Genomic DNA, 15942 nt, shown 5'->3' on the forward strand with positions numbered 1-15942 from the left:
TGGTTTGCTAAAATAAACAAACGTGCTATATTTATGACGAAATATTGGCAAGTGAGGGTTGCAACGCCCTTGGCAATTGTCGCTTCTTGAGGGGAGTTACCACTGCTTGCTACGATAAACCAGGTGTAGCCTATGACTAGTAAAGACAAATAATTAACAAATAAATATCTGTATTGACACAGCAACGTGTACACTGGTGTTATTAGACTTGGCTACAGACTTAGGGCAGCTGTAACTGATTGCAGTTGCCCAGTGGCGTTTCTATATGTACAAAAGTGGTGGGGCACAAAAAACTCAGATGTCTATAATATATAAGCTTCTGCAGAGAGGTTCATGGCTGGTGAGGCACTGGCACTGACTCTTCAGGTTTACAAATATATTAAATCAAAATATAATATTATTTTCAAAAGCTTTTTTTGTCTGATGCTTCAATTACTTTTAAACAGACAGTTCAACAGAAGGATACCCAAAAAAATGTAATTTTATCATTTAAATATTGAATTGTTCTCTCTTAGTAAGATCCCATTTTCAATAAAATTGCAGTCTTACCTTCACTTGAAGATTAAGTCGATTTGCCTATCCTTCTGGACAAAAATCTCTATTACTTTTTTGTAAAAGTCCTCCTTATCTTCTTGTAGTTTCAAAAGTCTATCATAAATCTAATCTAATCAATAGATTTAGGATTAGAAAATTATAAAAGTAGGGTAGACATGTGGATATTATCCGGCAGAACAAAACGTACATTTATCTAACAGCTACATTTCCCACAGATCTTATTTTGAGCCATTTTCTAAAATCCTATGGAGAAATCTCTTTGCTTTTTTGTGGAGGGAAGCCATGCGCAGCTTACTTCCTGGTTTTAGGATGCCTCACTGCAGCTCTCTCTCCTCCTCTTCACACACCACACTTTTCGCGGCACACGTACTTACAGCTCTGAATGATGTGAGATGACGTATGGTGGGGATGGCAGCACTTTGCCCCTATGGTCATTATTTTTTGCCACACACATTAAATAGGAAAATACTCTGAGCATGCGCAGTGTAGTTTTTGCAGTCACCGTTCACTCAAACAGTCAGAGGGAGGAGCAGGATCAGGTTTTGTCCCACATGGCTCTAAACAGCTCAATAGGCACACACTGTAGACACTAATTAGAAGAACACATACTAAAACAGCAATGTACAGACGAATCAGATGATTAAACATGATCTTAAAATATATTTTATATATTTTTTAATTTATTTTTTGCATTTTGTTGTAATCATTATTTGTAATACTTTCTGCTGACACTAGGTGGGGCTGTGCCCCACCTGCCCCTAATGACCAGTCGCCACTGCAGTTGCCACTGCTAGTGAGATGCTAAGGTTTACTTTATAAATTAGCCAAAGGACTTATATTTGCCCCATGCCTTCAGCAGCAGCAGTCCATTCACTTTGATGTTATCCCGTTATGAAATGTCATCATTTCGACAATAAAGAAATGCTATAAACGTTATCTTGCACGTTTTATCGAACCATCTCCGTTTCTAACTTTCAATATATTTAAAAAGAGATCTCTCTCTCATCTGCCTGCGGGGGCGGGGCCTCACAGACATGCTGCTGCGCTGTGCACACTCTTATTATACATCCATGTGTGCACACAGTTCTGTCGGTAATGAATATTAGGATACATTTTGTGAGGAAACTTTTCCACCAATAATTCCAATAAGTATTCCAAAATGTATTCACTTCAGGTTTACGAAAGTAACTGTATTCGGATAAGTTGTTTATCAAATGTAACGTGAGCTGAATACAGTTAGGCTACTTGGTTTTTGTATTCTGATTACGTAACGCCGTTACATGTATTCCGTTACAACCCAACCCTGTGTACAGATCATCAGTCCTGTGTACAGATCAGTTCGATAAAGTCATGCCAAAACAGCAACATTTTACACGATAAATACGGGTTTAAATAGCAGCATTTGCCACGCAAGGCGAGTGGCAGCTACCGTAAACGTTCTCTTACTCTGGCATCTTGTGGCAACTCCCGTTGAGCAGCGGCAGATGCCTCGGCAAGTTGTGGCATCTGTGGCAAATGCCGGAAGTACTTGCCACAGCTACCACAGAGTAGCGGCCTCTGTGGCATATGCCGGAAGTACTTGCCACAGCTACCACAGAGCAGCGCCATATAGACTGAGAGTTACGACATCTCCGTTCACTCCAATGGACCACTTTTTTACAGCAATGGCGGTTCGTGGAGCCTCTCAATCGTTCCCCGGAAGTTAGCGCCAAGGCTAGTAGAGCTGTAGAGTTGCAGCATAATAGACCGTTCGTGACGGACTTTTAAAGGTAAGAAGAAGTTTAAAGATTTATATTGCGGATATTATCAGTACATCTGATTCAAATTAACATGTGTATTAAAGGATGTCAGTGGATTATCCCTAAATTAGTAGATTTAGGGAACGTTTACAGATAACAGATTAAGCTAGCATACCGAAGCAAGTTAACAACACACGTTGAACAGCCTTTTAATTGTAAATTCCGTTCTCTTAATGTCATTTCGTTCAACGTTGTTGAATTAGAGAAGAGGGGCTTCTAAACGGGATTGTATGCGGGGGTGGAGGGAGTTAAATATTAGATAAATATAACTTTGGTGCGTGTAAGAGTGAGTGTTTTTAGCAGAGCCATATTGTGTCCTTGTGATTCTGTTGATTATTACCTGTCTGTATAATGTTGCAGCTCAGCTGATTTTGGATTGATGGCAAAGGGAGAGGGACTTAAGTGAGAGTGAAAACACAAGGTAAGTTTAATACTACTGTTTTATATAAGTAAGCATACTAAACATGTATTATATCACTGTATTATATAAGTAATCTTGTTAGTAACCTACTGTATGGCAGGTGGAGGGGCAGTGATGTTACAGGTGGAGGAGCAAGACTGCAAACTCACAAGACAGAGAAATCAAAGTTTGTTCTCCAGAGAAGAGGTTGATTTCACTTCAATTTTTTATTTCATATTTTCTAAAGATGTGGAAATGGCACAAAAAAAAAACTTGAGAGCTGTAACCAAGACAACTGTAACAACATGAGTAGAGAGCCACCAAGGTTTTTCAAGTCCCTCTCTTACTCCATTTTGCCAACCCAAACTTCCAGATACGTGACAGGACACCTTGCTTGTTTTTGTTGTTTGTGCTCCTCTGGCGAGAGACAGCAAGCGCATTTCGTGGCATCTGCAGGCAGTGGCAAGTCCTTCCGGCATATGCCACAGAGGCCGCTACTCTGTGGTAGCTGTGGCAAGTCCTTTCGGCATATGCCACAACTTGCCGAGGCATCTGCCGCTGCTCAACGGGAGTTGCCACAAGATGCCACAGTAAGGTTTACTGTAGCTGCCACTCACCTTCCGTGGAAAATGCAGCTATTTAAACCCGTATTTATCGTGTAAAATGTCGCTGTTTAGACATGACTTTATCGAACTGATCTGTACACAGGACTGATGTGCGATCTCTATTTTTCAAAAGATTTTCATCATTTCTATTCAATTTGACTTGAAGCATGGTTTGCTAAAATAAACAAACGTGCTATATTTATGATGAAATATTGGCGAGTGAGGGTTGCAACGCCCTTGGCAATTGTCGCTTCTTGAGGGGAGTTTCCACTGCTTGCTACGATAAACCAGGTATATGACTAGTAAAGACAAATAATTAACAAATAAATATCTGTATGGACACAGCAACTTGTACACTGGTGTTATTAGACTTGGCTACAGCCTTAGGGCAGCTGTAACTGATTGCAGTTGCCACTGCTAGTGATATGCTAAGGTTAGTATGAAGGAGTATGAAGGAGGTCCTTGATATATTTCCATTAGGCAAAGGACTTATATGTGCCCCATGCCTTCAGAAGCAGCAGGCCATTCACTTTGATTTGATCCAGTTATGAAATGTCATCATTTCGACAATAAAGAAATGCTACATAAACGTTATCTTGCATGTTTTATCGAACCATCTCCGTTTCTAACTTTCAATATTTAAAAAGAGATCTCTCTCTCATCTGCGTGCGGGGGCGGGTCCTCACAGACATGCTGCTGCGCTGTGCACACAGTTCTGCCGGTAATGAATATTAGGATACATTGTGAGGAAACTTTTCCACCAATAATTCCAATAAGTATTCCAAAATGTATTCAATTCAGGTTTACGAAAGTAACTGTATTCGGATTAGTTGTTTTTCAAATGTAACGCGAGCTGAATACAGTTAGGCTACTTGGTATTTGTATTCTGATTACGTAACGCCGTTACATGTATTCCGTTACAACCCAACCCTGTGTACAGATCATCAGTCCTGTGTACAGATCAGTTCGATAAAGTCATGCCAAAACAGCGACATTTTACACGATAAATACGGGTTTAAATAGCAGCATTTGCCACGGAAGGTGAGTGGCAGCTACCGTAAACGTTCTCTTACTCTGGCATCTTGTGGCAACTCCCGTTGAGCAGCGGCAGATGCCTCGGCAAGTTGTGGCACCTGTGGCAAATGCCGGAAGTACTTGCCACAGCTAACACAGAGTAGCGGTCTCTGTGGCATATGCCGGAAGGACATGCCACTGCCTGCAGATGCCACGAAATGAGCCAGGCCCTACTGCCTCTGGCTGGGTGCTGGCAGGTGGAGGGCAGTGATCCCTTCCCTTCTTCCCTCAATCTTTGAGACTAATGTAAGTAGAAGACATGGCACTGTACATTTTCGAACATTTAAAATATTATACCACTTAAAAATAAGAAATATTACTTTTGTTACTAAGAGTTCATACTTATTATACCTGTGTCACCTTTCACACTATAGCTGTTGTAGAGGCTAAGCCAACGCTGTAAGCCTCTGAGGATCCGCTTGGTGTGTGTAATTGAAGCACACAAGTTTTCTGCTGAATAAAGGTCAGAAACAAAGTTTCCAGTTTGAAACAGACCATTTATTTCCATTTTACTGGTTTCCATTTACTTGCTTCTTTCCATATTCACCACACGATATTACTGTTTACACAATACCTTTGCTTTGCTTGAAATCCCGTGTTTGTGTGTGTGTTCTCCGTGTGTGTTCTCCGTGTGTGTGCTCCTTGTGTGTGTGTTCCGTGTGTGCTCCTTGTGTGTGTGTTCAAAAACTGTATGGGCCTTCCGGCGGAACCTCTCCCCAACACACATAGGCTCTTACCTTTATACCTACAGCTGTGATCATGAGCTATGGGCTTTGTAGATACAGGTCCCGGGGTGAATCGTGGTGCAGGGGCCTTTCTCTTTTTGACCACAGGGTGATGCACGAAGATGGTGGGTATAGCCTCTGCTCTCAGCCTAGTCTTGCCCTTTTTTGTCTTGACAAACTGGTCTGCATCAAAATGTGCCTGCGGAGTGACTTGAGGTTACTTCACACACAGAACAACTCAGTTTTGTCTGCCCACATACATATTCCATAGTGGTTGAATACACAGTATTAGGAAACACTTTATACTTACTGGACATGTTATACTCATTGCATACTGTATATAAAATATGACCAAGAATGTGAGACAACTTTATAGAAATTCATATCACATCTGTTACTGATGCCATGTGTCATACTTTGTTAAACTCACAAATAATAAAGTTCCATAACTTCAGTTGGGAACAAAGACCACACCTTATCTCCCCAAGGCAATTTCCCATCCAATAGGTGTGCTGTGTGTGTATAACCCTTTCTGCTGTCTGTTACTCCCTCTTTCAGCACAAGAACCAGAGGGGGATTCAATGGAGCCTGAATACCTGCACTGAGACCCTCACCCTGCACCCTGAGTCTCAACTCTGTGTTTTTCAAGCCTTTCCCTGTTTTTTTGTATTAAACAAAATATTAAGCTTTCCCAATGGTGTGGTTTTCGTTTGGTGAAAAAGTGCAAATGCAGTGTTTGTATATAATTACCTCATATATTGTTTTGCTGTTGGTCGTGAAATTGCTCCTGCTGACTTGAGCCAGCCATTTTTTCCTCCGCTCTGTGTCAGTGGGGAAGCCGTACATTCGTACTCCTTTCTCTGAGCGATTGGAGCATCCCCAGGCAGCACAGCAAACCATGGTGGCGACTAGGAGGCAGCACAGCAAACCAGGACAACACGGAGGAAAAGGCACAGACAAACTGTGCAAATATGCTATTCAATGTTTATTGAACTCCATGTATTTGCAATGGATGTTCCTAAAATAACACATTTAACATCATCATCATCATCATCATCATCATCATCATCATCATCCTGCTGCTGCTGCTGCTGCTGCTGCTAGTCCTTTGATAGTCACCTGTCGGTCTCCTGTCCTTTCTGAAAGCCATAAAGATGACATTAGTCATTTAGATAACTTGTGTCCTCAATTACCATGGGATTACTGAAACTACCATGAATTTAAGAAAATGGTAGACATGAATCTAATCTGAAAGCATTACTTTAGATCCCCTCCCTCTAAATGTATCAACAAACATTAGAAAGTGATGCTCCTGACTACCATACAAGTTTAAGAAGATAATATTGGTTTTAAAGAATTCAAAGCTATAAATAAACAGCAACAGGCTCTTTAACCAAGGCACTGTTAGCCTAACATGTAAACTAGTTGTTCACACTAATCCTAATATTATTACTTAATATTAGCAAATTCTATTTTATTTTTTAAAACATATTAAAATATGTAAATACATACAAATATCGATTTGTTGTATAAATATTGCAAATCAAAACCTTTATTCACTAATGATTACCAAAAATCGTAGTTCTATCTCCTGTTATCAATGCATTCACATTGCCCGCCATGAACTTCCGGGGAACGATCCTCGTCTACATGAACCACGTGACGATAACATAGAAGGCTTGTTTGAGACAAGCAAGACCTGCGCAGACCTGCGCAGTTGCGATCAACGTCTTGCTAGTGCGTTGCATGATGGTTAGTAATTTTGTCCGACTTGCTCTGGAGGCCCGCCCACATGAGACTTTGAAATATCGCGGGACAAAGACGCCCGCAGCCTTGAGAGCGAGGCGAGGCGAGTTGGAACAGTAGGCTTGTTTGAGACACATTGCGGCTCGCCTCGAAAGTAGACGAGAGTAGCCGATCGCAGCCGGGGGAGGTGTCAAAAAGCTCGCCTGAAATCGGACAGCTTTGAGTCGGCTTCTTCTTCTTCATCTTCTTCTTCGCATTCTGCTTCTTCTTCTCTCGGTTTTTTGGCGGATTGCAAACAACTTTAAGGTGCATACCGCCACCTCCGGAGTCGGCTTGACTCGGTTTGCATTTATAAAGAATGCACACATGTGTTTAATCGTTAATGTCAGATATGTACTAAGTCAATACATTTGTTCCTGCTCAAGATTAGATTCAACTTTATTGTTATTGCACAGATTACAGGTACTGAGACAACGAAATGCAGTTTAGCTTCTAACCAGGTGCAACAAGCAGTAAAGTTAAAAGTAATGTACACAATCTACAGAATAAAATATAGAATGAATTGAATGATGAATAAACAGTGAGGGGTATGAATACACTAGATATCAGCCTGTGAGCAGTATGAACAGTGTGTATGAATATGCTAAGATATATAAAGTATGAAAACGGTAAGCAGTATAGTATAAAATATATAGATATTAATTTCATGATGATAAACATTGTGGAACAATGATGAGAAATGGGAATGGATGTGGCGACGTAAAACTGACACAAAACAACAACACACTTTTGCCAGCCAATTGGAGAGTTTCATCAGCAGCACGTGGTAAAAACCACCAATAAGCGCTCAGCTCGAGATACCAGCGAGCCGTTTCCCATCAAGCATTTCGCTTCCGCAGCTCGTGGAGAGCAAGTGCGCCAACTCGCCTCGCCTCGCTCTCAAGGCTGCGGGCGTCTTTGTCCCGCGAGATTTCAAAGTCTCATGTGGGCGAGCCTCCAGAGCAAGTCGGACAAAATGACTAACCATCATGCAACGCACGAGCAAGACGTTGATCGCAACTGCGCAGGTCTGCGCAGGTCTTGCTTGTCTCAAACAAGCCTAGTTGCTCTCCACGAGCTGCGGAAGCGAAATGCTTGTTGGGAAACGGCTCGCTGGTATCTCGAGCTGAGCGCTCATTGGTGGTTTTTACCACGTGCTGCTGATGAAACTCTCCAATTGGCTGGCAAAAGTTTGTTGTTGTTTTGTGTCAGTTTTACGTCGCCACATCCATTCCCATTTTTCATCATTGTTCCACAATGTTTATCATCATGAAATTAATATCTATATATTTTATACTATACTGCTTACCGTTTTCATACTTTATATATCTTAGCATATTCATACACACTGTTCATACTGCTCACAGGCTGATATCTAGTGTATTCATACCCCACTGTTTATTCATCATTCAATTCATTCGATATGTTATTCTGCAGATTGTGTACATTACTTTTAACTTTACTGCTTGTTGCACCTGGTTAGAAGCTAAACTGCATTTCGTTGTCTCAGTACCTGTAATATGTGCAATAACAATAAAGTGTCTCTTTAAGTTAAACCAAATCATTAAAATAAAATCTGTTGTAATGTAATGATTTGGTTTAACCTTATTTATTGAATACATCATTTAAAATGGCAAATTACATCCATGTTGTACACATCATAAAGCTTAAAGTGGCAGCTAAAGAATTAACACAGCAGCAGGTCTGTTCAATTCATGCTCATGAAGCTTCATGTGTGCAGATCTGAAGGGACTGATCATTTGTAGCCTGTCCACCTATCAGTTTTGCAAACATTAAGAGGGAGGAGCATTTCTAATTATGGAACCCAGTCACTGGTGTGGTTCCTCATCATGACTGAATTAACAAACCTATATAAAGCAATAGTGATCACCTTTGTCTACAGTGGGTAAAATGGAATTTGTGGTGCTTACACTGCGTGATGGACAGGGAGACATCACTGTAAGAGTCTCACAAGACATTTCCCAAAGACTACAAAATGGTGAGTAAACAATTAAATTGCATTCCAACAATCTGGATATGATTTTAAATTATGTAAATTATTTTTCAGATAACAGTTTAGCAGCTGCACTTATGCAGCAAGCAAGGGCTGCAACAAATGCACAAGGTAATCTATCATTTAAATAAAAAATGGTATTGTCTTTTAATGCAAATCAAACAAATGACATATTCATGTTTATTGTAAACAAATATTTAATTTTCTCTCAATCACAGTCCCTTTAGATCATGTCATTCTCCATACAATACATGTGGGATTTCTATTGCATCCACTTCATCTGCAACGAAAAACGCCAACGCAATTTCCGCCATTGCAAACCCAGCCAGTCAAGCCGACTCTGAGTCCGAGCTGTCCGACTTAAGACGAGCATTTTGACACCTCCCCCGGCTGCGATCGGCTACTCTCGTCTACTTTCGAGGCGAGCCGCAATGTGTCTCAAACAAGCCGCCTCTGTGGCATATGCCGGAAGTACTTGCCACAGCTACCACAGAGTAGCCGCCTCTGTGGCATATGCCGGAAGTACTTGCCACAGCTACCACAGAGTAGCAGCCTCTGTGGCATATGCCGGAAGGACTTGCCACTGCCTGCAGATGCCACGAAATGAGCCAGGCCCTACTGGATGTGTGTCCAGAAGGATAGGCAAATGGACTTCATCTTCATGTAAGACTGCAATTTTATTGAAAATGGGATCTTACTAAGAGAGAACAATTCAATATTTAAATGATAAAATTAAATGTTGTGGGTATCCTTTTGTTGAACTGTCTGTTTAAAATTAATTGAAGCATCAGACAAAAAAAGCTATATATATATATATACATATAAAAACGCCACTGCATGAGAGATAGTTTCCCAACAATTAAGAGGCATCACTTCCCCATACCAGTTGTTGTCACCCAACTTGATCAAATACAGACAACAAAATGACATATGAACAATTGCAAATAATAAACAAGGAAAACAAGTGCCAGGGAATTCAGTAATGACAAAAACAAATGTGAATCATTCCGTAATTGTATTGTGCAGGAAGCTTTTTACATTCAATGAAAGTAAAATACATATGATGAGAAAACAAATCAATGGATTATATGATTCATAATTTGATAAAAGCCATGTAATTATAATATAAATAGTTTTCTTAACTTTAAACGGATGACGTAATATGAGAAGCAGCGTGGAACGTCTTCGGTGAAGTCTTTTAAAGAGATACACACACCTTTAGAGGGAAACTGCCTCGCTGTAGCCTCACGTCTAGAAGCTACGTTATTATTGGGTTGTAGTTGGCATTCAACTTCCCCTCTGCCTAAATATTGTTTCACCGGACAAAACCGCTACAGACAGCGACCGGCGAAAAACATGGCCAGCACAGAGGTAAGGTAAAGCTTGAGGCATCTCGACCACCGGCATACATGTGTTTTTGTTGTTTTAACACTCAGCTGGAGCTAAAGCAAGCCGTCAAACTAGGACCACTATTGTATACAGACACATGTAACGGCGACTATTGTATTGTTTCTACCAACTTTGTTTCATCTAACATTTAGCTAAAGCCAGTCATGCTCTCTGTCTGTGCCGCTTGTCAGGGAAATAAGCTTTGGGGGGGTCGCTTCGTGGGAGACACTGATCCTATCATGGAGAGGTTCAATGCATCCATCGCTTATGACAAGAGGATGTGGGATGCTGACATCCGAGGGAGCAAGGCTTATGTGAAAGCTCTGGAGAAGACAAAGCTAGTCACCACAAATGAGATGAATCAGATTCTACAAGGACTGGATCAGGTGATCACACACACCACACACACACAACACACACACAACACACACACACACACACACACACACACACAACACACACACACACACACACACAACACACACAACACACACACACACACACACACACACACACCACACACACACACACACACACACACACACACACACACACACACACACACACCACACACACCACACACACACACACACACATACATATATATATATATATATATATACACACATACATAGCGAATAGTCTGTGTGATACTTCACTTTCTGAGTACAATGCTCTCACACTTGTCTTGGGAATACACTCCTGTTGCATAATGGGTATGTTTGTCTTCCCTGTCCTACACTGTTTATGTAGGTTAATAGATGACAGCTGAAAATGTGCCATGGGGCAGAATTCCTCTCTGTATTATGCTGACTTTGTGCTGGACAATACTATCATCATGTGACAGATGTAAGCTGCCTAACAGCCTCAGTTTAACAGTCAGCTCAGGTTTTAGGCGGCCTTCTTTACCCTGGTGTTATGCTTTGGCAATGCAAGTGAAATTAAGCAACTAACACAAAACACAAACAAACATAATGTTGATGTAAAATGTAATTTTAAGTGGTTTGTGCTGCCTCTAACTAGGCAGGTCTGGTAGGTCCATAATGCATTTAATAGTAGCTGTTCATGTCTTTGTTAAATGCAGAGAAGAACTCTTTAATTGCACAGTATAGGTTTAGCTTATTTAGTGATATAATCTTTTTTGGATTCTCCAGATTTCAGAAGAGTGGTCCAAAAGTGCTTTTGTAATCAAACCTGGAGATGAAGACATTCACACTGCCAATGAGCGCAGGCTAAAGGTGAGATAAGGCTTGTGAGTTTTACATTACTCTGCAGAAGTGAGTCAAAACGGTATTTAACATAATAATGATTCCTTTAGCAATGGGTTATTAACATACTCTGTCTGTCATCCTTGGTAGATTGGTGTTGGCTGTGATGAGTATTTATTTTAGTCCTTTTACTGCCTGTTATTTTTTCAGGAGCTGATCGGTGCACCTGCAGGGAAGCTGCACACAGGCAGGAGCAGAAACGACCAGGTTTGTTTTTACACTAAAATGACTGTTTGCAGCCTATGTTTGACTTTTCTGTAAGAACTAGCTGATATCACTAGACCGTGCTGCGTGTGTTTGTGTCATCCAGGTTGTGACGGACATGAGGCTTTGGCTGCGAGATGCCATCACCACCCTGACGGACAATGCACTACAGCTGATGTCCACCATGGTGGAGCGGGCGGCAGCGTGAGATAGAAACACATTTACACAAACAACAAATACACTTTTCCCCGTTCTTTTTAAAAGTTGTGTCTGTCTACTGTCACCTTTCAGAGAAATTGACGTCCTGTTTCCCGGTTACACTCACATGCAGAGAGCTCAGCCAATCAGATGGAGCCACTGGATTCTAAGGTGACCTTTTTAATAAAGTGAACTTTTATTTTAGATGATCTTTTGTTAATAACAGTGACGTTTGTTTCTTTGCCCTCAGTCATGCTGTTGCTCTGAGCAGAGATGTGGACCGACTTCAGGAGATCAAGAAAAGGGTTAATGTCCTACCTCTTGGCAGGTATGCTTTGAACACAAACTCACGGTCTGAAACTGACTTTCTCCCATTGATCTGATCATTTAATAACAAGGATTCTTGTTGTTTTGCAGTGGTGCCATTGCTGGAACACCATTTGACATCGACAGAGAGCTACTGCGGAAAGGTCGGGCCAGAACATTTCAAGATTATCCTGTCAAAATATTTTGAGAGCACATTTGTTGCATCTATCTTTCACCTGTGTGTGGTTTATTTATAAAAAATAGATTTTTATGAAGTTAAACTATACAATTTCTCTTCATGTGTAGAGTTGGAGTTTGATGGAATCAGTATTAACAGCATGGACGCCACAGGCCAAAGGGACTTTGTCGGTACGTAAAACCTTACATGTCTTTCAAGTCATTTGAAACATAAACATAAAAAAAAAGATAATTGTTCTGTGTTCTCTACGTTTCTTCATGTAATGCCTCTGTGTCTGTTTCTTTAGCGGAGTTCTTATTTTGGGCCTCATTGTGTTTGACCCATCTGAGCAAGATGGCCGAGGACCTGATGCTGTACAGCACAAAAGAGTTCTCCTTCATCTCGCTCTCTGACGCCTACAGGTCGGTTTGTATTTCATAACATGGTCCTAAAATACAGTTTGCACATGATCTTAAGACTACACACATTTGGATCAACTTGTGACAAGTCAGGCATTTTGTATTGTTTTTAATCTCCACATGTGCATTACTCCAATTCAATATAGTAAATGATATTTGACAAATGTCCGGGTGAATTTATAATAGTTAGTCGGTAAACAAAAGCTCCCATACGTTTAAGGGCTGCTGTCAAAAAAAATTATGTTATACACTGAATGATGTCAAAGTGAAATGAAAACTTTTAGATCGTACTGTCTCTGTAGACACCTCAACCATCAGCATTATGAAATATTAAAGCTGTATTAAGCCCAATCTTTAATTGTGCATTTAAACCTGCATTTACCTTGTTTCCTTTTTTCGTCTCCCCTATACTTGCTGATTGTGCAGCACAGGCAGCAGTCTGATGCCCCAGAAGAAGAATGCAGACAGTCTGGAGCTGATCAGGAGTAAAGCAGGTCGTGTCTTTGGCAGCGTAAGACCTCTGACTAAAGATACACTATTGTTCAATTATCTTTTCATCAAAGGACCTTAATTGGCACTCATTATTGTGTCTAGAGAAGTCAAACATGTAAAAGCACTGCAAGTAGTGTAATCAAAGAAAAACATTTTCATAGCTTACTATTCTTTTTAATAGAAAACGATTGATTAAATGAATGAACTGCATATCTTTCACCATTTCCTAGTAGCTTTATTCTGGATGAGCAGTGCCCTCATGTGTCATAGAGCTATCACTATTTTTTACTTTAGAATCAAACCTGGCAACCCTCATTGTAAAAGTTGTCAGGTTTTACTAGTTTGTAGCTTTATGTATGATCCTTTATATCTCTCAGAAGCAGAGCAGCACATTCAGGCTTGCTATTTTTGTCAAGTTGTGTTACTTTGTATGACTCGTTGCTGCTTTCTTGTAAAACTGAAGTGTGTACTGTGTGTATTCCAGTGTGCAGGGTTCATGATGACTCTGAAGGGCCTGCCCAGCACCTACAACAAAGACCTGCAGGTATGAAAGTGTGTCTTTTGTGTGCTTTCACTTCATTGGAAGGACTTTTTCTGTGTAATTTACACCTAGCTTTTTTGTCATGCTGTCTTTGTCCTTGAAATCTTTCTTCAGGAGGATAAGGAGGCCATGTTTGACTGCTATGACACTGTCCACGCTGTGCTGCAGGTGACAACTGGAGTCATGTCAACTCTCAAGGTCAGAGATGAAGTCACTGTTTATTATTTAGAAAGAAAAAACACACTGCTCAGTCTCATTGTTGCAAGGAGATTGTTGATAATTTTCATAACTGAAAGGTTGCGACTGCTTGGCTTTATATTTAGTTAAATCTTGACTTCTTTATTTATCTGTTTTCTTTTGACACACTGAAAGAAACCCAAACGTATATAAACAGAAAGAAAGACGATAGGCCCAAATGTGCATGTTTTATACACCAATTTCATAGCATTGCATACAATATTTTATGATTATGCTACTTAAGATATCAAGACTTTTTTTGTTAAAGCAGCCGTTTAAAAGAAGGAGAAATTGTTTGGACAGAAGTCCAATGATTTTGATTCCTTCGATGTGTCTCCTGCTTTCAGATTAACCAGAGTGTGATGCAAGCGGCCCTCAGTCCGGACATGTTGGCTACTGACTTGGCCTACTACCTTGTGAGGCAGGGGGTACGTTGTGTTTCCCTTTCTACAAATATTTCCACAAAGTCTTTATAAAGGAATTTGATTAAAATAAAATAAAGGTTTTAAACAAATAATACAATGTGACTATAGGAGGCTGTTTTACGATCACTATAGTTCACTTTAGTACACAGATAAAAATGATGACATTTATTGTTGTTGATTAATTATGATATTTATCACATCTTCATGTCAACTGTTCAACCAAGTGAAAAACAGCTCTTGACTATATATATTAAGGCATTTTTTTTAAAGTTCTGGTAACTTTATTTAACATGTGCCGCAGAGAACAGTTACATGTAGGATGGCTATAATAAAGACAATAGCAAACAAAACAAGTTATGGTTTTCCATGTATTTCTTGTTAACTCTGTTGTAGGTGCCGTTCAGAGAGGCCCATGGTATCTCTGGAAAAGCGGTGTTTGCTGCTGAATCCAAAAATGTCGCCCTGAATCAACTCACTGTGGAAGACCTGAGTGCTCTTAGGTGACTGTCTTCTTCCCATTAACACACACACAACTGCTAAAAGACTCAAACTCAACCATTACTTTATTTTCAAGCAACAGAGTTAGTATAAGTTCCTCTCCCATTATTTTCTCCTCCAGCCATTTTGATTTTCTCAACTTCCTCTCTCTTTCTTTTTCTCTACTGTGGTTTTAGTCCTCTGTTTGGAAGTGACGTGTCCTTGGTGTGGGACTACAGCAGCAGTGTGGAGCAGTATCAGGCCCCTGGAGGCACGGCCAAGAGTAGCGTTTCTGCACAGGTAGACCACCTGAGGGACTGGCTTAAGAAACAGACGCAGTGACATCCACCCAATTCCACCTTAACAATTTGAATCAGGTTTACTGCCAACATGTACCGTACTTTTCGGGCTATAAGCCGCGACTTTTTCCCCCATTTTTGAAATTTGTTACAAAGGGTTGGAGTAAAATAGTTGACAAAATAAATAAATGTTACTGAAACAGTGTTTTACAGCTGTGTCATTAAAGCTGATTGATTTCCACCACACATCATTGAGGTAATTTATCTTTCTTTTTAAACCCACACAGACTCGAGGTGGTGCGGTCTATTGGCTTAACAATACATTTGTTAATTCATGAAAGTCAAGAAATTGTTTAAACATGAACTATCTGCACAAAGTAACAGCTATGTCAGTAAAATAGGTTTTCTAGTTAGTTTATTGGTTACGTTTAGAGCATCAGTGTCAATTATAAGTCTCAAAACTTAACTCTTAATAAACTCCACACAATAAAAGAGAAGGCAAAACAACGCAAATGTTTTTCTTAAGGCAAACTAAACACTTTTAAGTATTTA

The 15942-nt window shown here is 40.3% G+C and overlaps 1 protein-coding gene across 2 annotated transcripts; it reads left to right on the top strand.

Annotated features, from left to right (window-relative positions):
* Positions 1-9528: 9528 nt before the first annotated feature.
* Positions 9529-15590, top strand: asl (argininosuccinate lyase). Of its 2 annotated transcripts, none has more exons than XM_071205394.1 (16): positions 9529-9620; positions 10538-10732; positions 11501-11584; positions 11765-11821; positions 11925-12022; positions 12110-12187; positions 12267-12344; positions 12434-12486; positions 12629-12691; positions 12808-12922; positions 13346-13430; positions 13896-13955; positions 14067-14150; positions 14537-14617; positions 15008-15114; positions 15289-15590. In XM_071205394.1, the coding sequence occupies exons 2-16, from the start codon at positions 10586-10588 to the stop codon at positions 15431-15433; spliced, it is 1335 nt and encodes a 444-aa protein (XP_071061495.1). In that variant the 5' UTR covers positions 9529-9620; positions 10538-10585; the 3' UTR covers positions 15434-15590. The 2 variants fall into 2 exon arrangements, with proteins under 2 accessions (XP_071061495.1, XP_033955173.1); XM_034099282.1 differs by lacking the exon at positions 9529-9620 and adding an exon at positions 10170-10328.
* The last annotated feature ends 352 nt before the right edge of the window (positions 15591-15942 follow it).

The sequence above is a fragment of the Pseudochaenichthys georgianus genome, chromosome 14 (genome assembly GCF_902827115.2).
Source record: "Pseudochaenichthys georgianus chromosome 14, fPseGeo1.2, whole genome shotgun sequence".
Classification (NCBI taxonomy): Eukaryota; Metazoa; Chordata; class Actinopteri; order Perciformes; family Channichthyidae; genus Pseudochaenichthys; species Pseudochaenichthys georgianus.

Bases quoted from the DNA above. Each gene is read 5' to 3' on its own strand.
- asl (XM_034099282.1), top strand. The intron at 11,822-11,924 runs GTTTGTTTTTAC...TGTGTCATCCAG, and splicing joins GCAGGAGCAGAAACGACCAG to GTTGTGACGGACATGAGGCT. The intron at 14,151-14,536 runs GTCAGAGATGAA...TCCTGCTTTCAG, and splicing joins GAGTCATGTCAACTCTCAAG to ATTAACCAGAGTGTGATGCA.